This window comes from Acipenser ruthenus, chromosome 8, assembly GCF_902713425.1.
Source record: "Acipenser ruthenus chromosome 8, fAciRut3.2 maternal haplotype, whole genome shotgun sequence".
In the NCBI taxonomy this organism is placed as follows: Eukaryota; Metazoa; Chordata; class Actinopteri; order Acipenseriformes; family Acipenseridae; genus Acipenser; species Acipenser ruthenus.
Window position 1 is genome coordinate 10,652,401 of NC_081196.1, and position 23,424 is coordinate 10,675,824.

The window sequence follows — 23,424 nt, forward strand, 5'->3', positions numbered from 1 at the left end:
TACTGCCAGCTGCAAGCTCTTCATGCAATCTTCAATTCGTTTTCAGACAAACGTACTGTACTGTGCTTGTAACAATGACTGCTATTTATCACATCTTTTCACTCCAGCAAATAAAACTGGCAGTGAAACAAAACAAGTGAGGACAAACTCAGCAGCTTAACTTATTAACATTGTGTGTTTTCCCTTTACAAAAAAAGTAGCAAACTTCACCTTTCAGCATGGAGCACCAGGGACCACAAAACCTCTCTCTCTCTCTAGTTTTTTTCTTTTGTTTTGTTTTACCTAAATTGGTAATTAGCATATAACCCTTACTCATGCTGGATTTGCTTGATATTTATAATCCCTTGTGGTGAATCAACTTTTTAATGCAATTTCCAAATTTTTGCAGGTGGGGAGGAGAAATGGAATGGGGTGGAATAATGGCTCTTACACAGTTTAATTGGCTAAAAGGAAAAAGAGGCACCAGAGCTGATTGATTTCTAATGTATGGGCTAAACAGAGGCACTGATGAGTGCACAGCTGGGAATTAGAGGGCTATGCAAGTGCGATGAGTGACAAAACATGACATTATTCAACAGGTTTCAATTGACTTTATGAAGCAAAATGAGTTAATTCTACAGGGTGATGCACAACTTTTGGCCACAGCTGTATACAAAGCATACCTGAGCTTTGCCATGCTATACTCCCAGTAAACTTTTTATAAGGGCACAAACATAACATGCAATGGAAGGAATGTTCTAATTCAGACATAATAAATGCAGATTAAGATACATTGAAGGTCACAAGAGACTAGCACTGCATGTGCCAAAATGGACAAAGAACACATGACCCTCGCATACTGATAAGAGGAGGACCCGTATCCAAAGTACACCCTACTCTTTTTGTAAGATGCTAAAAGTGCATCTACCCTATACTGGCTCCTGAAATATGTGCCAGTAAATCTAAATAGAATTGTAAAAATCCAGGGTGTTGTTAAGAACTCTGAAACATACAGTAAAGTCAGACTTTATCCTAGAATTCCAATACTGTAAAGAAAAATACATTGAACTTCTAGTCAAAACGTTTGTCATGGGATTTTCTTTGGATTTCTTTTAGTGTTACTACATACACCACCGTTGAGTGTTTTATTGTTATGGATGAAACATCTATCAAAAGAATGGTGACTGCAAAGGAGTGTAAGAGAAATATGTAGTGTAATTAAAAGGCCCTCAGGTGTCTGACGCATCGCTGCTATTCTCTCAGTCCTATCATATCTTGTGTCTGAACATGCTGGGTGTTTATCACACAGGGGCGGATACACATTTTTGCAACACAATGAGAAATCCTCCAGTTCCTGTTGCATTATCGAGTGACACTTCACTTTGAAATGTTAGTTTCCTGAGTTCTGACACAGTCCCCTCCAGAGTGGAAACAGTATTCACATAGGTAACATTCAGTAAACCTAGAAACCAGAATGGAGCAACCCCCAGAACTCCTCAAACTATTCCCAGTACTGTTTGCTGGTTCTTTAAGGTCATCTGAATACTCTATGCCTAAGGAATACTATTAATTTGCATAATATCCTTTTCTTGTTTATTATCCCGTGATATGTGTTTTCAGTCACAATTTATTATAGTTTCTGCATTCATTGATATTTGGCTTGTTTAATAAAGTCCCCAGCATATTTGCATAGTTTCCCTTGGGACTGTCTTTGAGCAAGACTGCGTAACATAGATTTCTGTAATGAGGCCAATATAGAAATGACCACAAGGGCTGTGCATCAGTAATTTCCTCCCTCCTGAAACAGAGTTTGTTGGAGGTTTAACATTGCAAATGTTTAACAAACTCTCTGTTCCAGGGGGGGGGGGGGGAAGAAATTATTGCTGCACCTAATCAATTATTTTATTTTATGTATAAAGTACAGTATGTAATCGAGAAGCATTATGAGCTAGGTGGACTTTCATCAGTGCACACATACCGGTATTCCTGATAATCAGTTGCCAAGTCAAATGCTTTGATACTGCTCACATGTGGTATTTTGAAATATTGCAGTTCTAATTTAAAAACAAGCTATTAGAAAAGTGTGTAGACAATTCTACACAATATTGTTGGGCCCTATTTCAAGCACTTTTGCATCAAACATTCCAATGTCTTTAATTATTAATTGAAATTAGATTCTTACAGAAGTAATAAACAACCTGGTTATAACAAGTGCCTGGATTGGAATGCATTGAAAGATTAACAAGTGAGGGCAATGATTTGGAATGGAAGTGTTAGGTCCAGATCCAGTGCAGAACTTAATAGGGTGACACCAGTAGGTGTCACCCAAGTACTGTGTGCAGGAAAGCCAAGAATTATTTCCCAGGAGATGCTGTATTTTGAATGTAAGAACTGTAAGTGCGTTCTTTTGCTGTGTGTCTGATGTCAAAAACCTCATGCTTAACTAAAATGGCTGTGATACATTTTCTTTAAGATATTATATACTGAAATGTGACCTTCAGAATGAGGAATATAGTGCAATATTATGGCCACATTATCTTGTTATGGAGTTATGTTGTGGTATTGAAAACAATACAGCCCACCTCCCCTTGGGCCCTAAAATTAGCTTGAACCATTTTGTGTTTGTGGAAATAAATCAGCTGTAACCATTTTCTGTCATTTTCAATCTCTCAAAAAAACAAATAGGATAATTTGGACTTCATTAAAAAAAAAAAAAGGAAAAAAAGTGTCAAGCTTCAGGCTTTTATTTACCAGTTAATCAGCATTCAGGAACTAATTTATTGATAAGTCATTAGTTTAACATATGAATATTGTTTACAAATCTTGTCACATGTGTAGTTCTGCCGCAAGACAGCCAGTTAGATTACTGTGAGAACATGCTGGCTGGGATCGGAACTCTGGAACCTCCTTGATAATGTCAAGCACTCGATAAGATGTCATTTGCAGGAGTCTTAGGAGATGAGTCCTTGTTGTCATGGTAATTCAAGCTTTCAATTACAGCAACGAGCATAGTGTGGATCTGGAGAGCATTTTATTTAGCAAGACGTGAGAGGTAACTTGCTCCATCTCCACAGTTCTCTATAGTTCTCTGTCGTTGTTTTTGCATACATTGCTATTGACTAGGCTTATCAACTATTCCAGCAAAACATTCCCTGTTGGCTTCCATTTTTTCTTGTAGGCTTGGGTTGACAGTGCCAACATCTCCTTCCCTTTTTGATTGTGATGATTCAGGGTTACAGCTATCAATCAGTCAGTTAGCTCTTCCCGGTCCCAAAACCACTGGAATTACACTTGACATGAAAGCGTTCCTCAATTGCTTTTCAGTCATTTTGGAATTGTACAACCACCTTACAGACCACCTGCAGAATACTACAAACATACAAACATGTACTGCATTTACATTTACAGAACACTATGGGGACATGGTACACAATATTTTTTTTAATGTGATCGTGCTTTCTCCCACCTAATACTATGCATATACTGTAATGTAAATTGCCAGTTTGCAATGGGTTTTGATTGCCTATGCTTTACCATGCATTCACTAAGCTTTACTACACCTTGTTATGCTCCTACCATGGTAAACGTATGAAACTAATTTTACAAAATGGGCAAGATTTGTATCTACAAATTTGAAAGTGAGTAATAGGAATTGTTAAATGCAAATCTGCATTAGAGGAGTCTACGAAAAAAAATAAATATTCTACCTAACTACAAATTATACATTAAGATCAAATAAAGGGCTAAAAACTAAAACATGAACTACTGTAAATCTTTCTTTGAACTTAGTGCTAACACTTCAGGAAAAGATTCTTGATTATGAAAGAATGTTACTATAAAATTGAGTAAATAATCAACAGTTTTATACCAGGAACTGTTTTTTATCTTGTCCCATGCTTTTCCTGCAAGGTTGCTAGAAGGACCAGTCAAGTAATCATATGTGTCAGAATCCAGTGCACATGTAAACACCCCTTTTCTAAGAGGAATAAAATAATGTAAAACTACTGCCCAACCCGTAACCCATACAGACTCAGCATGCTACATGGGAAAAGAATGGACAGAACTATATAATAATGTACCGAGCAGACACCAAGGGGGATTTTTTTAGTATAACTAGGACACTGCACCTAATTTTAGAGGTGTAGTGTTTTTTTAAAATTCTAATTTGAAAATAATATAGTTTTCCTGCATATCATTCAGTTTTCTAGACCTTATATTCCCTTCGACTTTGGTCAAGTCATTTAATTATTCACAAAAAAAGTGAATCCTGAGTATGAGTGTGAGAAAAATATCAGAGCCCCTTTCTCATGGGTAAAAGGGCAAAATCTTTATCTTCATGAGCATACTATTTACAAAGCAATTTTCCATGTGCAAACTTAGCTTAAAGCTACAGTACAGTGTCTTACAAGAATGTTCTGTATATAGGATGTTATATCGGCTGTTGTACAATACAAGCAGATTACCCAACATAGTTCATGTTTGACTTGGGAGTGGGGTGAAAATAAGCTTTTAAAGCACCCTGTACTTTTGTATTATATAAAGTAACCATCTGATACAAGCCATCTAATACAAATGTTAGATGACTGTATCACATCAATATCAGGGTCAGTGAAAAAAAGAAGGAATGTCTCTAAACCTCTTGAAGCCTGCTTGCCACAACATTATCAGCACATTAAGGATGTGAGTATAATCTAGACTATCTTTTTTTAATCAGAAAAGCCAGAGTAAACATTAAATAAGGGTCGTTTTTCTCCCACAGCTTTAGTCCAAACTGCCCTATAATGTGAACCATGCTATCATAATGGCGTGCGTGCTGATAGCAGCTGTAGAAACCAAACGTCAATATCATAATGCTGTGGTGAGTGTGCAAAACATTTACAGCTTTCTTTGGATGTTTTATTAAATAGTTTATAAGTATGACAAACATCAAGCAAGGAGTAACAAGGCATGTTTAGTGTGGTACAGATTGTGATCCGTACTCCACTTTATATTAGCCTACTATACCTGTAGATGTGATATATCGTCATTATAGTGACACACATGGCAATATCCACCTATACAATAAGTTAACACTGCACCTTTAAGCTTCAAACCACAGGGCCAGATCTGACATCGTTTTTGTCTGAGACCCTGCTGCCCTAATGGCTTTGCATACCGAACAATAGGGTTCACTCCAGAAGGAGGTAACATGGACATTGTAATGCTTTTTCCACATGAAATACTTTTTGTACAGTTTGGGGTTTTTATCCAAAAAATTCAGATAGTCAGCCAGCACTTTGGGGCTGCGAAAGTCATCAATATGAATAAAGGAGTCTGGAGGTAAGAACAGCTCATAGTTAGCTCTTCCCGGTCCCAAAACCACTGGAACTGCACTTGACATGAAAGCGTTCCTCCATAGCTTTTCAGTAATATAATCTGGATGTTGGGAATTTTCGAAGGCAAGGTAGAACTTGTACTGTGAAACAGTCTGGACAATACTGTTGTTGGACAGCTCCATACCCTGTCCACCGTACACATCAATAGGAATGTGTCTCCTTAGTCTGATGTAATATTTCACTCTGGTGTGCTCCTCATTCCAGTTACTGATGACCCAGGCCACCAGTTTCTTCTTGTGGGGCAGACTGACCTTCTTAGACCCATAGCCTTTCTTAGGATACAGATAACCATATGGAACAAAGACGTCTGAATCTAACCTATAGGACATGGTCCAGTTAAAAACGCCCCCCAGTTTCTTCAGACCTGAAGTGTGAGATGGCGACTCGAAATTCATCCAGATCCACCTTTGTGAGACTGGACGATGTCCCTGTGGCAGTGTACTAAGATTGCCCCTAATATCCCTGTGGTGAATGATAACTGCTTGAGAGCGCAGGTACTGATCCCTGTCTGTCGTGAGCGTACATGCTCGGATATTGTATAGTGTCTGACAGTCTGGAATCGGCCGTTTTTTCCCAAACGGTTGCAACCATAATAGAACAATGATGGGGTCCATCACAATATGATCAGTCACGAAAGGAACATTGGAAGACGCCTGTGGTAGTTTTTGGAAGCACAAGTACACGGTAAGCAGCATGCAAGCGAAAGAAGCCAGATATACCTGCGAGCACAATAGTTTCATCATAAGAAAATAACATACCGGTAATTTTTTGTACCAATGACGACGTTGCTGTTCAGTATTAGCGACCAAACGCGCCGGCTCCAGGAATACAACGTTCTTCATAAAAGCCAAAACTTTTTTTCTCTCTTAAAAATGGAAAAACGGCCACCTCCTACATATCAGGGGGACTTCAAAACCAACGTAATGACTTTAATCTTGCTGCTTTCTTCGGTGCGCACCTAAGTTTTTATAAGAGCAGGCTATGAAACTAAGTCTTGAGTGACAGTACCTGTACTACTTTTCTGTGCCGAGTCTCTCTGGAATGAAATGTAGAGAAGATATTTTAGTCCAGCAAACACACACACACACTCTCATAAAGTAATTTAAGTAATCAACAAGGATAGAATGAATACATTTCCTCCGCAGAATGAAAGGCTGTAATGTTTTCCAGCATGAGACTGACGTGGCAACAACCCTGGTCAGCGACGACAGGCAACAACAAGGGCTCTTTGTGAAGTGCAGATGATAGAAAAAAGAAAACCCCGTGTGAAAACTATCTCATACTTTAAACAAAAACAAAAAACAAAAATGTTATTAGTAGAACGGCAGAGTTAGCAGTTCATATGCTCAGTGCTTAAAACACATACCGTTTCAACATTACATTTTCAATATAATTTAAAGTGATACTTTTATGGGTGGATTTCTTTTTTTTTTTTTTTTTTACCTTTGACCTTGGAGTCCTTCTTTGTTATCCTTTTTTGCTTTGCTCCTCCTTATATTGTTAACCCACAAAGGTATGCCGCACAACCGTATATGATACTTCATACAGCTACTTACAGTATCAAGTGACTGAAATATACTCAGCCATTCACATTTACTGTATACAAAACACAAATATGGTATAGGGTTAAAATGTGTTTAGAATTTCTTAGCTGAGAAAATAAAAGTTACATCTAATATTTACTGACCCATTTTTACTCAATAAAAACAGAACCAATAGTAATGAAAAACAAAAGGTTAATTCAAAATTCCTTTACATTTGTAAAGTCAATAGTTTGTTGTCTACACTCCTAAATTAAACCATTTGCTGCACAACATGTCTAGGATTGTATATACCTGTTGGGTGCCCAAAAAAGAGGCCAGAATAAATATTTGTTCCAATTCCCAACTCTTAGCTAATCACTGGCTCACCAGCAGTTGCAAGAAGTTCCAGCAGGGAAAACGTAGTCAAGTTTATGCATTGTGCCACTGTTTAAATAATGATTGGGTGTTTAAAGTTATTGATGAATTGTACAGCAAGGATGAATGCGGAAGCAGAATAAGGTGTGGATGTTCACTTGCACTAATATTGCCAGTTTCTGAGATGGTATGAGCAGAGATGCAGCATGAAGAACTAGGCTCCTCATGAATAAGAATCTGTTGCAAAGCAATCTGACAGTTAGAACTAGAACAAAAATGTTTTCAAAGAATAAATTCATACACATTAAAAAAAAAGACTTCTGGAAATGAAATAATAGTAAACACAGTAATTTCTGTGATTAGGGACTAAACAGTTTGCATTAAAGGACACCATACATTTTACAAAAGAAAAATGAAGCTATTAATGTAACAGACCTTTAAACACGAAACATAAACATTCAAAAGGGTGGATACATTGTAACATTAATATGTTTTATTTCATATACGTTATGGCATTAAAGTTTGGACCATTATGTCCTTTAGAATAATTTTTGTTATACTTAAAGTAATCTGCTTAATTACTCTACCACTTTTTTTATAAACTTATCAGCATTGCATTGCTTGGCATACAGTATAAAATAATTCTGGAATTAATTTGGCAATATCGCTAACGAAAGAAAAACCTTCAAGATGGATAATATTGATCAAGGGGAACAACTAGTGTTTATTTTATGAACTCAATAACTCTTTTTTTTCAAAAATGGCTTTCATTTTATTATATTTTAATAATGTATTATACTGTAGTAGCACACCATTTTAAAACGGTGTGCTATTACAGTATAATACATTGAGATCAATATTATCCATCTTGAAGGTTTTTCTTTCGATAGCGATATTGCCCAATTCACTCAACAGAATTCTTTCACATATTTCCTCTACATTCTCCCTATAGCACGGAGTGCTACTGACCTTTATTTGTGACCATAGTTCATCTGCACAAGGATAAGGGGAGCAGTGACTCTAGTACTAAAGCAAACAAGATTTTCAGCATACAGATCTTGAAAGAAAGGACAGATAATCGGTAACTACAGGACAAAGAATTTGATTTTCTTCATGGATTTAGGCAGTTCACTTTCAATTTTAGTGAGAAGTCTAATAGACTGTATTCTATGACTGAGATCCTTACTATAATGTAAAAAGTATGGTGTGTTGGTTGGTAGATTGAGGTCGTTTGCCTTTTATTAAAGCAAGGACTGGGAAAGTGAATGGATTTGAGCAAGAAAAGAAAATATGGATATGATTTAGTAAATTTAGGATACTGTTTCTATTTAAAAATGTAAAACATTTTCTCTTTTTTCTGCATTTATTTTTATGGTATGCTAACTGTATTTTTTCCACGGTTTAGATTACAAATGACAGCCTAAACAGATACTTTGCAGATACATGGTTGATATCTACAGTACATTACAGTATTTCACATAGATTACTCTCCATTTTAGTTAGCAGTCCTAAAAAAGAGCTTAAGAATACATTGAAATGTAATCTTTTAAAAGTCAAACAGGCTCTCTTCATCCTTGTCCTTACTGGTTAAACTCTTCATGTTAAGCTTGTGTCCTTGATGGTTCCTGTTATCCACAATATCATCTGTTCAGAGGATTAAAAATGCATGTATTACCTATCATATTTCTGTAAAACAAACATCATACTTTACATTCACAATGGGGCTTTGAAACCAGTGGCTTCCTTTATCTGATTTCCTCCTGTTACCATATAATCAACTTAGGTACTTTCATTTTAATGTATTGAACTGTATAATTCTACATACGTCATCTCTAAACTGAGGTTCTAGTATAATTGATAATACTGGTAAAATTAAATAAAGATCATAGAAAACCATAAGTAATGTCATTTCAGCTAAACAATCAAAGCATTAAACAAGAAAACACACTTCAATAATTTTAAGCATTAAGTCATATCCAATATCTGGTTCTTAAATATGAGACCTTGTTCCCAATAGCCCACAGATGAAAAAGTGTAGCTAAATGTACATCTTCTGCTATATGGTAGATGTTAGTCATTTCCAAAAATAAAGGTTTAGTTGGGTACTTTACATCATCAGCTTCTTACAATCTCACCAGAGCTCTTTTTGAATCCCATAACCCTCTGCAGGTTTTCTATCGTGGTTAAAAAGAATATCTTTGCATTAGTTATGGACCACCAATCAGCCACAATGATCAAAGCAGAAATCATATTTGATAATCATACAGAACACATGTAATAGTACATTAAACAGATACAAATAGTTAGAAAATGTAGAATAGATTAAATGTGGAACAGATCACTGTAATTTAAATAGAAGGTTGAGGTTTATCATGCACACAGTTTTATAACAGTGGATGCTTGATGATGTTTTTTAAATGAAACAGTAAGAACAACTTGTTACCTGAACTTTTGATGCTTTTGACACTTTTCTTAAAAACTACAAAATAAAATGAAGCATAGATTAGATGAAAGAAACACATTATAAAAATGATTACCACATTTTCATGTTAGGATTGTTGTTTTAACACAGCGATGAGCTCTACCGTGGAGCATGACTGAAAACAAAATTTGAAATGAAACATTTTAAAAGGCAAAAGGACAAACATCTTAACTTGAATCAAATCTGAGTACTCCAGATAAAACCTTTCCCAGCAATACGGAACGGTCATTCATTGTGGATAAAACTTGGATTCAGAATATCCAAGGAGGTCGGAAGTGACTGAACAACTTAGCTCTACCTCACCCTCCATTACTAGCCAAAGTCAAGATACCTCATTAAACACAACACTATTTACACGTAAAAAATATATTGAAACTTTCAAAGTCTCTATAAAAAAATTATTAAAATGCAAAAAGTATTTCTGAACCGCATTAAAGGACTGCCAACCAGTTTTAAAATCATTTAGCACTAGTAATATTTAGCACTAGTAATATTAATATAGGGCAGCAGTGTGGAGTAGTGGTTAGGGCTCTGGACTCTTGACTGGAGGGTCGTGGGTTCAATCCCAGGTGGGGAACACTGCTGCTGTACCCTTGAGCAAGGTACTTTACCTAGATTGCTCCAGTAAAAACCCAACTGTATAAATGGGTAATTGTATGTAAAAAAAATAATGTGATATCTGTATAATATGATATCTTGTAACAATTGTAAGTCGCCCTAGATAAGGGCGTCTGCTAAGAAATCAATAATAATAATTATTACTGGTCTCCCCTTTTGCTTGCTTGTATTTCATACTTTAATTTGGAATATGCAGATATTTCTGGTAAGAAAAGTGAAACTTTATTTTAAAGCACTGGTAAGCACTTCTTTAGGGTTCTTACATTATCAGTCGCTTGTCAGCTTGACTTGTCTAAACTATGAGCAGGAGCTTACCTCTGACCTCCCCGTAGCGAGAGAATAACTCCACCTTATGAGGTAAATTGCTAAATCTTTCAGCTGAAGTTTTATTTCTATGTCGTTCACTGAATGCCGGAATATTTTTCTTTATGCTCCACACCTCATCAAGATCAAGTGCTTAAAAACAAAAAAAAAAAGATAGACTTTGCTGTAGAATAATTATGCTTTCTCGTTTAACCCTCTATCCTGTTTATGTACAGTGACTCCAAAAAAGGAACCTTCCCTGATAGTTTGTAGTGCTTGGGAGCAGGGCATTTTTTGCCAGTTTCACCACATTCATAAAACTTTATTACTAAAGGCTGCCCTTTGCACCAGCGATATAACAGGGCAAGTACAACAGGGAGAGGAGGCCTTTTGTGCCATCTCTGGGGAGTTTAGCTCCCCACAGATGGCACAAAGCAGCTGTGATCAGTCTGTGAAGTGCCCCACCCAGCCCATTTCAGATGCTTGCCATGCTGAGGCACCATTGTGTGTAAAGATGTGCCAGGGAGGCCGCAAGTAGGCTGATCCCTGAAGCCAGCATTGCACTTCAGGCATCCAATAGGAAATCCATGTTACCTGTTGGAGGATAAGCGCTGGAGGCTCATATTTTACAGCAAAGCTACGTCTTGGTTGGTCCCCACCACTACTATCTCATTTTATCTGGGCGAAAGCTGAGTGCAATATTAGCATGAAGTAAGTAACAGCTATTCTCTTGTAATAAAAATCAAATTAAACATCTCGGTATCCCAAGCACCACAGACTAGCAGGGATGACTAAACTGTTATGAGTCTCTGTACAGTTTTAAGCATCCCCGTAAGGAGAGCTTGTATTTGTTTGCAAACTCACCACCACTGCTAATATCTCATAAAACATTTAGGCTGGCAACTCCAAATTTTCCCTTCACTTTGACCCGTGACCTAAGATGGCCGCAACATTAGTCATGTAACTTTTCCAGATATAAAGACTGATAGATTGAAGATGACTTTGTACTTCAAGTTCAATTGTGGGTGTCATAAAAAAACATTCCAATCACGTTTTTTTTGCAAAGCTGCCCCACCACATTGTCAAAAGCTCATATCTCAAAAATCATTTGAGGTAGTGACTTTTTGAAAACTGCATGCTTACTTTATTGGTGACAATGTCATCTCTGACTTAATATGGCTGCCATATTGAGGTCATGTGACTTTTGAAGATACAGCTGCAGCTGAGTTACTGTCTTAATGTTTGGCACACAACTGAATTCTTTGATTTTTTTTTTTTTTTACTTATGTACCTTTATCAGTATTGTCTGTTAAAAAAAAAAAAAACACTGCACTGCTTTAACCTCTGACCATATCAATACTACAGACCATAGGGTCTTTATGTATCAGTTGATATACAATTGTATTCTATGATTCTCGCAACAGTTCCATTACAGGTGGGGCACAGTAAACATTAACTGTTTCAGTGCCATATTTTTTTGTTTTGGCCTCAGACCATATTATTAATACAGACCCCTTGCTTTTCAGACATGTGTCTTTACAAGCTGACAATAAAGTTCCATTACAGGTGATCTCCTGTAGAAATTAATATTGTTTTTATCTTCTGGACACATCAATGATACAGATCTTTTTTTTACATTTCCATATTACTTTGTTTTTACAAACTGTTTAATGGGGTATTCAAAAATGTGTCTTCCTACAGCTTTATAAATAAAGACTTGAATGAGCAAAGACAATAACTAACCAGTAAAGGGCTTTTTAGAGTGGTTTCTATCCCTGCAGTCCAGAGACTCATCTTTGACATTAACTTGAGCTTTTTTGGTACATAGACATGTTTTTGCTGTTTCCAAGAAAAAAAGAGGAAAACAGTAATAATATTTTTTTTAAAAAAACAGGCACAAACTGCTGTACAAATGGACCACTCTGGTGTTTCTCAATAAACAAAGCTGGACTGCAGCCCCGTAATTGCATTTAGTGTGTCAGGTAATCCAGCTTTCATTGTATCCCATGAGTCACATTTCTCTCCACTATCTCTACACATTCTAAATTGATTTCATTCTATTTATTGGCTGGAGTCACTACTGTGACTCTAGATATGACGCTGTTCCGTTTTTGTGTGGTTATCTTTTTGGCCTAATTCAAAAAGATGGACTTTGATTAGTTTACTGCTATAGCACCAAATAAAAACTCCAGACTTTTGGTACAAGGTTGGGCATTTGTCATGGCAGGAACATGCAAGGACAGTGGTAGTGGGTTTTCTAAACAGATCATGCTTTATGTTAATTAGCCATGAGGTTTTCATAAATGCTCTGTATTCCAACACAGAAGCACTTTTTTTTTCTACCTTAATAAAAAAATGTATTATGTACTGCTTTGTAATCGCTCTTCATGCAGTGATGTAGGAGGCTGTGTGGTCCAGTGGTTAAGAAAAGGGCTTGTGACCACGAGGTCCCTGGTTTAAATCCCAGCTCACTCACTGACTCACTGAATGGCTCAGAGTGAGAATTTTTCTGCTCACTCTGATCACCGATGAAATCCGCTCTGCAGCGCTCTGAGTGGAGCTGAGCATGCCGTTAAGTGGGTTCTTTCACTGAGAGCTACTCTGAGTGGCTCACTAACTTTAAAGTCTGTTATCAAAGCTCTTTTCAAAATGTCAGCTCTAGTGCACTGATAGTGTAAGGATTACTGCCTACATTGTTAAACAGGTAACACAGCAATAAAGATCCATGATGTGGTATGAAACAGAAAACCAGAGCACTTGTTGTTATGTTTTTTTTTGTTTGTTTTTTTAATCGCTCTTCATGCAGTGATTTAGAGGACAGATCTCAAACCCTGTTGCACTAGAGCGGACATTTTGAAAAGAGCATTGAAACAGACTTTACAGTTAGTGTAAAAAGTTGCCAGGATGTTAACAATGAAAAGAAAAATTACAGGCACATTATTTAAATAGTTGTAGCAACACGTGGGGAGGTATAACGCTATATATTTTTTCAGAACCCTGCTACTTACTCTTTAACTTGCCCAATGTAAAGTTTAATGTCCAATTGAAAGTTGTTTTTTTTTTATAGGAATTTAATATACCCCGTCCATCGTTTAAACAGTGCTGTTTAGTTTACTGCAGGTAGTTCACACATTTACTATAATGTAAACATGGCAGCCTTACACCTGATAAAACACAAGAATATACAGCTGCTGTTACAAATGAGGCAGAACTGAATTTTAGTGATTAATTAAACTTGCATCTTTTTAAGATAGCAAGTAAATAGACATAGCGAAATTAGTTACAATTAAGTAAAGCCTCTTTCACACTGGCATGCTTTACCCAGGTAAGAAACTACCCGGGTCAGTGATTTCACACTGCTTTTGATAAAGCAGGGTTGACCTGGGTGACAGAAACAAGTACACAATGTGCGTATCAATGCCCCGGAAGCAGCTTGTTACTGACGCTTCCATCCAAGCTTCTCTGGATTGAACCACTGGCACCCAAATGTTGATTAGAGCAAATGTTTCTACATCCCTGCTGCAATCTGACTCATGTTGTGTCTCAAGCAACAAAAATATGGCTAAACAGAATAAACAGAAATGTTCCTTGTGGAAGTGAAACCTTCACGCAGGCGTGGCTGTTTGTTAATGTGTCGGCTCACGAACGCCCGTGAAGCATTTTGTCTCGCTCTACCCGGGTCAAAGCGTGTCAACCCTACATCCTGAGGTGGGTCGCTGGGACCCAGGTTAACCCGGGTACGACCCAGGTACATGGTTTTAAACAATGCAGGATTGTGACCCGGGTAGCCAGGACCTGGGTAGGGGTGCCAGTGTGAAAGGGGCTTAAAAACCTAATTAAAGTGGGTAAACTGTTTATTTTGTTTTGTTTTTTTTTAGGAGAAAAGATGTCTTTAAACTTTGTAGGTAGCACTTTTTAAGTATTACAAAAAATATAACGAAAGTGATTTATTTGAAGTGACTCATCGGTACATCCCCACACAATACACTCTTGTTTTCTTCACTTTCGTCAGGCCCATCTTTTATACTGATGTTTGTAAGGAGCTAGAAGAGGAGGCTTGACAACGTGGAATGGTTGCGGGATGCATCTTGTGAGTGGTAAGCAGACAAAAGGAGAAGTAAAGAATGTACCGGTAATGGAGCTCTCCACGTAAAAGTACTGAAGTAATGGAAAGAAAGGATGAAGGTTGCACTCTGCTTTCATCACTCACTGACCTCCTACACTTTTCTTTTTACAGATCAATTACAGTATGCACCAGCTACAGTGGATGGGGCCACATGGGGTATTACACCCCATTCACATTTTATTTAACATGAAATAATTTTGTCCCGAATCAACAGTAGAGCTTTCAACGCGTTAAAAATGAAAGAAGGGGAAACAAGTGAACACCTTTACTTGATAAACTGCGAATCTGTTCTTATTTATAATTTATCTGTAACTATCTTCAATAATTTACATACTTACTCATTTTCTTTTCATTTAGTTCCTTTTCATCTGTTTGCACATAAACGGATTTCTTCTGCTTATGATCTCTGTCCACCATGTTTTACCATCGTTGCTTTAGTTGACTTTACCTGAAATGTCAAGAATTTTCCTTAGCGCCGTATTTACGCCTACTTTTGTGTATTTGGTTGTTATGGCTACCAAGCATTGTGGCCCTACGTTGAAGCCATCGCAAATAACACACGCGTAATCTATTGTCACGTGACAAGGTCAGTATTTTCATGTTGGGCTGTTTACACCGAAATATAACAAAATGCACTCAGCCTCATCTTCCTCGCCACAACCGCACTGTGCGGTACATATTTCCTAAAATGACACTTCTGCACCCACGTCGTTATCCATTCAGTTTTTTAAAAAAAGCATTTTTGTTTATTTTACCAAAAGTGCGTCGTATGATTAATTAGTGTAGGTTTATTTTAATGAGTAACATCACATATTTCTTAATGTATCCAATTCATGAGGGCGTGTGATTACCACTGAATAAAATACACTGGATTCATACCAGTGAACTGAGTGTGGCCACTTTGTTAGAAACTGTTCGTAAATAAAGTCTGCAAATCATTAGGCAATGGTTTGCAAAGAAACTGAAACGTGCCATTTCATGTGATCCACATACAGTATTTATAGCCTAGTGCAGTTAGCTGTTTGAGCAGTTGAGTGGAAGCAAATATTTATTATAAGGTTTAAACAGGTGTCCAACAATTGATGCAAAAAATCACACATATCTCTAAACATTCACAGCAACCCAAGTTGTGTCTGACAGAACAGTGTGCAGGGAATTAGACTTAATGTATTTACACCAATTACCAAGGACGCTGACACCTTATTACCTGTTACTAAAGCAAATACTACTCCCACGGTGAAAGATGCAGAGAGGATGAGGTGTGTCAAGGCAGTGTCCAAGGCTAAGCAGGGGAGAATAAATGAGATGGAAGAATGTGGAACAGCATAAGGTTGGATGGCGAGACCTGTGGACAATGGAGTAGAGCAGCTTCCTAATCAGGTCCAGATGTTCTTCCATCACCGCAGAACCAGAATGTCTAGGTAGGGGAGTCACTGCATATCCTTTGTATTCATCACCAGCTACCCTGAAGCACATTCTTGCAGGGCACCAATATCAGCAATAGCTGGAACACAGAGTAGGACATTCCTCCGTTCAAGAGAGCAGCCAGCAGGAAAGGTTGTTAGAACTAATATTTGTTTGGGACAACTGGAGGCTGCTAGAGATTGGCGAATATAGGCAGATGTTAGCCAGAGCCTTATTTTCCCACCCAAGATTGCTAAAACTACCCTTTGAACTGACATCATCTTGTGGTCAGTCTCAGCACGCCTTGTTCTCCTGGTGGAGCTAACAGTGCCATGGGAGGATTCCGTGGATGAGGCGTACGAGGAAGAAACTCCGGTATGCTGAGTTAGCCGCTGAGGCGGAACAGCGGGGGTGGAGAGTCCAGGTTTATCCAGTAGAGGTGGGCTGTCGTGGATTCCTCACGTACTCCATGACCCGACTTTATAGAGAGATTGGATTTAGTGGACAGGAGTTGTGGCATATGGTGAAGGATTTATGCGAGGAGGCAGAGAAGTAGCAACTAGCTCTGGCTGAGGAGGAAAGAGGCAGATTGGGGATAACAAAAGAGAGGTGACAGATGAATTCAACATCAATGAAAAGGAATGGACAGCTAAGGCAAGTGATGGAGCAAGTTAACATCAATAAAAAGTAATGGATGGCTAAAGTCAGCGGCATAGCCAGGATTTTGTTTCGGGGGGGGGGGATGGATGGAAATTTTTGCACTGGCTAAAGTAAGTAAAGTGGGCTGGTTTGGGTGGGGGATGGAGCAGAGTGGTGCTGGTGCTGCCAACATCACTGTCAATCAGGAAATCCCGCAGTACAATGTTCTTTAAGCGCCTTTAAAAAGTATTTGCTTTTTTATACTGGTTATTTTACATCTGTGAAATAATAATAATAATAATAATACTTAAAATTGCAGATTTCAACACCACAACATTGACACTATTATAATTTCAGTTATAATCAGTTATAATGGGACAGTTTGATTAAAGAGCTCTGAGCATCACAGAGGGCTGGCTGTGTCATAAATGCTGTATTTGCTTGTCGGAGTCTCTATTTTAAGTCTCCACTGGAACTGCTGACGTGTAGTGCCATCTGTTGCTGATGTAAAGACGCCCAAAATCATAGCAACCGATCCTTCAAGCCAAAAAAATAAATAAAAAAACACACTTAAAATGTTTCAATACTGAGAATGAGGTAGCACAGCAAAATGTGTTCCTCACATTGGCATTGTGTGTTTTATTACAGTCAGTTTAGTCTCCTAAAGAGCTCTTCTAGGCACACAGATTCTTAGAATAGTAGCGCTTCTTGTAGGTAGCTACTGTGTTCAATTTTAATGTACTAGCCTTTCACTTCTAGAAGGTTCACAAGTGAAATTAATTTAGTGGCCACTGCTTAGACAATATCCCTAAGCCAGCACACTATTTAGTTGAGCAACTGTCAGTCTGAATGGCAGGTGTGTCCCTTCCGGTCTGGATTATTGGACTGCATTGTTAAGAGATTTGTTAGGAAGCTCTCAGGCACCCACCTCAACTATACCTGGCTGTAGGTTATACCTAAGCCCCTATCGTTTCATATGCATCAATTCTCAAACAAAAATATTTAAAACTTTCATTTTACAAATCTACAAACTCAGGTCTTAAGAACATATTACCATGTTGTTTTCTATTTTGTCTAAAGCTGCAGTCTTGAGGGGTCTATTAAAAAGGTGACAACCAGCATTGGAACATATTGTGACAGTCCTTGTTAGGACTTTCAATCCCTGCTTGCAAAATGAACACGAACAGCAGCATAGCTGTTATCTACCGGGAAAGAAAGAATCAATACATCTTCTGGCAGTCGCAAATGTAAATACCCCCCTACTGGTTGAGCTTTTTTTAAATGCTTGGTTTCAAACCTTTTATTTTAAGGGGTCAGAATGTTCTACAGAACTGCCTCTGTGGGGTGGAATTGTCAATAAAACCTGTTGAAAACACATTTCACTGATGTTTTACAAGGGGCAGACATTTTACATTTTATTATTATTGAGAAACAAGGTCACCTTTTCCAGTACAGAATTACTTTATATTGTTTTAAATTACTTTTTTTTTGCATTGCATACAGTGACATCTAATGGCAAATTGGTGTAACTGCAGTTGGAATTTTGCTAGTACACAATGTCACTGCATTTACACTTATTTGGCAGACGCCTTTATCCTATATTGCATCAAAATAGGTCCCAAAGCGTTATTGGTTATTGACAGCCATGCCCTGCTTTAATCTATATGTTTACTGACATTCACACCAAATACATAACATTTCTATAAATTAAAATAGATCCCCTTGATTCAGGATTCAGGGACAGAATTTGTACAGGGCTCCACAATTTCAAACAGGTAGTAGTGTGCACTAGTCCTTCTTGCAATGTCCAATGCAGTCTCGTCACTGCTGCTCTTGAGGTGTGGTTTAATGTATCGATTCATCAGCAGCAACTCCAGTGTCTCTTTGGCGTCTTTATTGCTGGAGGCAAGGTGTAATGGGGTGAGCCGGCCGTTAGTCTGTGCATTGATGTCTGCTCCTTGCTGAAGGAGGTAGGAGGCGACCTTTGCATTATTCCACTTGCAGGCGCTGTGCAGCGGAGTCCACCCGTCAACAGTCCTGGCGTGAATATCAGCTTTATATGCTATGAGCTCCTTTACTACCTCCAAATGCCCATTATAGGCTGCACGGTGAAGTGGGGTGTATTTGTCATCATCTCTAGTGTTTACCAGCTCAGCACTGGTAGACAGAAGCCTTCGAACAGTTGAAACCTACAGGAAAAAAAAAAACACACACACAACAAACTTTACACAGTACAGAAGATGGCCCAAAGTTGTGCATCACCCTATCGAATTAACAAATTTTGCTTCTTAAAGTCGAATGAAACCTGCTGAATGTTACGTTAACGTATCAAATTACATACCGCTTTGTAGTTTTCCATATACTTAAATAAAACCGACACAAATTGAAAAATGCGACACTTTGAAATCTAACATGAAATACTGTACTACTGTTATAGCTTCCAGTAGACTAATAAAGAAACTACAAAATTATCTAAATTATGTTCATGTGTTCTGTTTTCCATATCGCAGCAATTAAAAATAAAATAAAATAAATAAATAAAAAAATAAATAAATAAGGTGACTGCTTTTTTTCAACTTTTACTCAGGAACGTTTTCCAAGAGAACGAGATTTTTCTTCTAAACATCACAGTGTGTCCAATTCATACTCTCTCCTGCAACAATGCTGGTTCTGTGATTGAAATGAGTGGCGTATTGTGGGAACAGAAAACCAGCACTGTTGCAGAAGGAAGCATCATCTGGATACACTGCAACCCGTGATGCAAGATTAAAAATGTAAAAAGACTCAGAAACACATTCAAAAATATAACACTGCGAAGCAGACAATACGGGACACAGCAAATGTAACGTAATGCGTTTCTTGTAAACTGTGCAGGGTTTTCTGTAATACTTTAAGGAAATGTGATTCATACAATACTACATGCTTCTGCTACCTCAAGTTTAGTCTTTTACACTGTACAGTGACCTTAAAGAGTCACAGGGGTTCCTTAATTCTGCATTTTAAAAAGTCACCAGGATGTGATGACGAAAACAGAATACATTTGTTTGTGTTCTTCTTGTTTCTCCAGTTTCATTGTGATATTTCTTTATTTGTCTATCGTTACATCCCTCATCAACAAAGTGTTTGGAGTCCAGCATAAAAAGATGAATTGTAACATGAGCTCTAATTAATAGATTTAAAAAGTGTACAAAGAGCTCTCACAGAACCGTATAATCAGGCTGTGCCAAGAGTTAAAACAAATCTACATACATAATGATTACAGAAATGTTCTTTCATATATTAAAAATTATCATAGTGTCCTTTTTATGGAACTGAGATTTTACAAAAATGAATAATACATTAAGTGAACTGCTACTGTAAAATGTCATCCTTTCCATAATATTTATTTATTAATCAAATCCACAACACATTAAAACAATTTTGTTAAATTCAGTGTTCTCTTGGAATACATTTTTATTAATAAAGTTTAGTGGCCAGAGCCAATTTCTCAAATTAAACAGTGATTTTATATTGCAAACAAGCTAAGTGCCTGCAGGGGAACGTGCGCACGCCACAGGCAGTATCCATCAGCTTGCACAGTCCAGTGGCAGCACTCTTATCGAGTCTGTCTGAACGCATAGGCTTTTCATATTAGATTTCATTACAGAGGAAACTACTGACGGGACACATACATTATCCTAATCAGCCAACTGGTGATAAGAAGAGAAAACATCAATCCAAGATGTATTACTTCAAGTGAGTTTAGGTTATTTGTCATTCTTTTAAATTGACTGTATATAAAACAAACAAAAAAAAATGTAAGTTGAAAACCTACTGCAACTATCTGCCTTGAGCATGTGTTGTAGGACAGGATACAGTGAGCAGAGCAAATGAAATGGCTATTGACCCATTATGTATGTGAAGATTTTTAGTTTTGGAAATAAAATAGATCTTGCATACTAAAATCTTATCTCTTTCCAACCTGGGGATATGTTTGCTCTAATGTTTAATACAGTAGCCTACCCTGAAAGATGGATTTCTAATGTTCAACACTACAGACCTGTATAGGTCTTGGAATGATAATAACTCCACTCAAAACAGCAGACCAGAATACTAAATCTGATATACTAATATTTATATCAATTTCAATTTATTTCTCAGTATAACACAAAGAAAATAAATTAGTTATCCTTGGGTAGTCTTTTTGTAAAGTCATTTTGTTTTAAGTGCAACATTTGGCTGCAAACAGAATAATTATTCTAACTGCAGGTTTGCATCTTACACATGTGTTAAAAAGGTGACTCCCAACCACACATTATTGGAATTTTCCAGTTGGAACGAACGGCTTTTAATCTGTGCAGAGAAGTTTCGTTGGTTCTATGCTAAAGTTCAGATGTAACTTTAATAGAAGCGCAGGAAGTTAACCAGGAGGGCAGAAACAAGCATGATTATTCACATAATTTTTTTGGCCCAGCCTGAGAAGTCTCTGACTTGTCGTGTGCCTGATCAGAAGGGTCCCTGAAGCACAGTGAGGTTAACATTCCCCTCCAGTCGACTGAACTCCCTAACCTGCAGGAGCCCAAATGCTAATGAAGTGAAACTATGGGTACCCAGCCAAGATCTGCACAGCCAGCAGGATTCGAACCATGCTGGTGTAGCTCACTCCATGCGAGGGTGCTTTTGCAAGTTGAGCCAAAAAATAAGTGTCTGCTGATCTGCCTCTTGTATATTGTGCTCTACTCTACTCACGCGGTTCATCTCTGCAGACCAGAGCACTAACTCCTCCGGGCAGTTCTCCCGTTTCTTCTCCTGCTGTTGATACCACTCCTCGCTCCGCTCTCCATCCTCCTCTTCCTCCTCCTCGTTCTCTTCCTCTGGCCACAGGCTGTGGGTCCCGATGGGGATCAGGTGTCTGTGTGTGTCCAGCAGCTCCAGCTGATTAAAATCCTCTGGGAAGTCCCCCAGCCTGGCCCCCTTCCCGTCTGCACTTGCTAGGCATGTTGGCGGCAAAGCCGCCACTTTCCTTTCGCTGTTGCATTGGGCCTTTGGTTCAGCCATTTCAGTCTGACTTCTCCTTGCAAAAAATAAATAAATAAAGAAGCTAAAAATACACATAATATTGAGAAGGCATCCTCCAGTTCTGCTAAGTAAAATGTCTAATACAGCAGGACAGGGCAATAGAATAAAATATTAAAAACACGCACACACACAGGCATGCTAGAAGAAAATAAATATCCATCCATTATCTGTAACCGCTTAATCCTATAGAGCAGGGGTGCCCAATCCTGGTCCTGGAGGGCCGTTGCCCTCCTGGTTTTTGTTCCAACTGTACACCACTAAATTGCTTAATTGGACCAATTAAGCTTCTAATAAGTGCTTGATTGGTCCAGTTAAGTAATTTAGGGGAAGAAAAGCCAGGAGGACACCGGCCCTCCAGGACCAGGATTGGGCACCCCTGCTATATAGGGTTGCGGGGAGTCAGAGCCTAACCTGGCAGACATAGAACGCAAGGCGGGACTACACCCTGGACAGGACGTCAGTCCATCGTAGGGCAACAGGTTCAATTTAGAGAGGCCAATCCACCTAGCCAGCATGTATTTAGACTGTGGGAGAAAACCCACGCGAACACGGGACAACATGCAAACTCCACACAGACACACGAGGCCGGAATCGAACCCTGGAGCTGTGAGGCAGCAGCGCAAGCCACTGTGCCGCCCGAAAATAAATGTTTTATTAAATTTAATAAAAACTGCAAGGTCTCAAATAATTCCTTAATGTCTGATATGGTTTTGTTTGATCCTCGTACTGTTTACTGAAAATACAAGCAAAGCATGTTAAAAACAGTTTTACAAAATTGTTGATTTATCAGATGTTTCTGTTAGTTTCAAAAAGCACTTGAACGACTTCCATGCGGTACGGTTAATTTAATTAATAACCAACCACTTGTGACAAGCCTAAAAGCACTGCACTGATGTTAACATTTATTAAATCAACGTACGAGCTTTTAATCCTTTAAATATAACAACGTTAGTCGCATTTCATGTAGCTTAATCAAACCATACAGTTCCTTTTAAAACTACAAAAAAAAAACACATTTAAAATTCAATTAGCTGCTCTACACGTAAAGGCTAATTGACATACATTATGCAAGAGTTGCATGTTGAGTGCTTTCGTCGTTCTTAACATTTTTTTTTTTTAATGGGCACCTCGTTTTATAATGAATTGATATAGCACAGCATTTTAGATTAGTAAAGAATGGGTTACTACAGTTAATTTAGGAAAAGACAAGCCTGGAGTGGCAGAATATATTATTTTTTTCTCGAGACATTCTGAGCTGTGATGTGATGATCCCGATCTGTGGCTAGTGTAACGTCGAAAGAAGCACTGAACGCATTTTATTATTTCAGAACAAAAAATAAACGTACATTAAAATAGTAGATACAACAAATACGTTATCTCATCACACATTATAAAACGTATTACACAACGTACTACTGTGCTCACCTTCTATCTCTACCAGCTTCCATTAATTTTGTTTTCTCGTTGCATCAACCCGCTCTACGCAACTGAACACGTTTGTGGGAATTGTCGTTTTTCAAATAGGTTGTTCTTGGTTTGATT

General features: G+C 38.0%; 2 protein-coding genes across 14 annotated transcripts; both read right to left on the minus strand.

Moving 5' to 3' along the window:
• Nucleotides 1–2,742: 2,742 nt before the first annotated feature.
• Nucleotides 2,743–15,302, minus strand: LOC117962451 (alpha-(1,3)-fucosyltransferase 4-like). Of its 11 annotated transcripts, none has more exons than XM_059028445.1 (5): nt 15,120–15,302; nt 10,668–10,808; nt 9,696–9,731; nt 9,380–9,426; nt 2,743–8,896 (listed from the first exon to the last, which is right to left on the minus strand). In XM_059028445.1, the coding sequence occupies exon 5, from the start codon at nt 6,194–6,196 to the stop codon at nt 5,060–5,062; it is 1,137 nt and encodes a 378-aa protein (XP_058884428.1). In that variant the 5' UTR covers nt 6,197–8,896; nt 9,380–9,426; nt 9,696–9,731; nt 10,668–10,808; nt 15,120–15,302; the 3' UTR covers nt 2,743–5,059. The 11 variants fall into 11 exon arrangements, with proteins under 11 accessions (XP_058884428.1, XP_058884426.1, XP_058884425.1 ...); XM_059028443.1 differs by having other exon boundaries at nt 9,364–9,426; XM_059028442.1 differs by having other exon boundaries at nt 9,388–9,426; nt 15,120–15,301.
• A 2,811-nt stretch (nt 15,303–18,113) lies between these two features.
• On the minus strand, nt 18,114–23,415 carry LOC131737715 (ankyrin repeat domain-containing protein 49-like). Of its 3 annotated transcripts, none has more exons than XM_059028461.1 (3): nt 23,308–23,415; nt 21,553–21,871; nt 18,114–19,013 (listed from the first exon to the last, which is right to left on the minus strand). In XM_059028461.1, the coding sequence occupies exons 1-3, from the start codon at nt 23,328–23,330 to the stop codon at nt 18,552–18,554; spliced, it is 804 nt and encodes a 267-aa protein (XP_058884444.1). In that variant the 5' UTR covers nt 23,331–23,415; the 3' UTR covers nt 18,114–18,551. The 3 variants fall into 3 exon arrangements, with proteins under 3 accessions (XP_058884444.1, XP_058884443.1, XP_058884442.1); XM_059028460.1 differs by having other exon boundaries at nt 21,553–21,874; XM_059028459.1 differs by having other exon boundaries at nt 21,553–21,877; nt 23,308–23,394.
• Nucleotides 23,416–23,424: the final 9 nt, after the last annotated feature.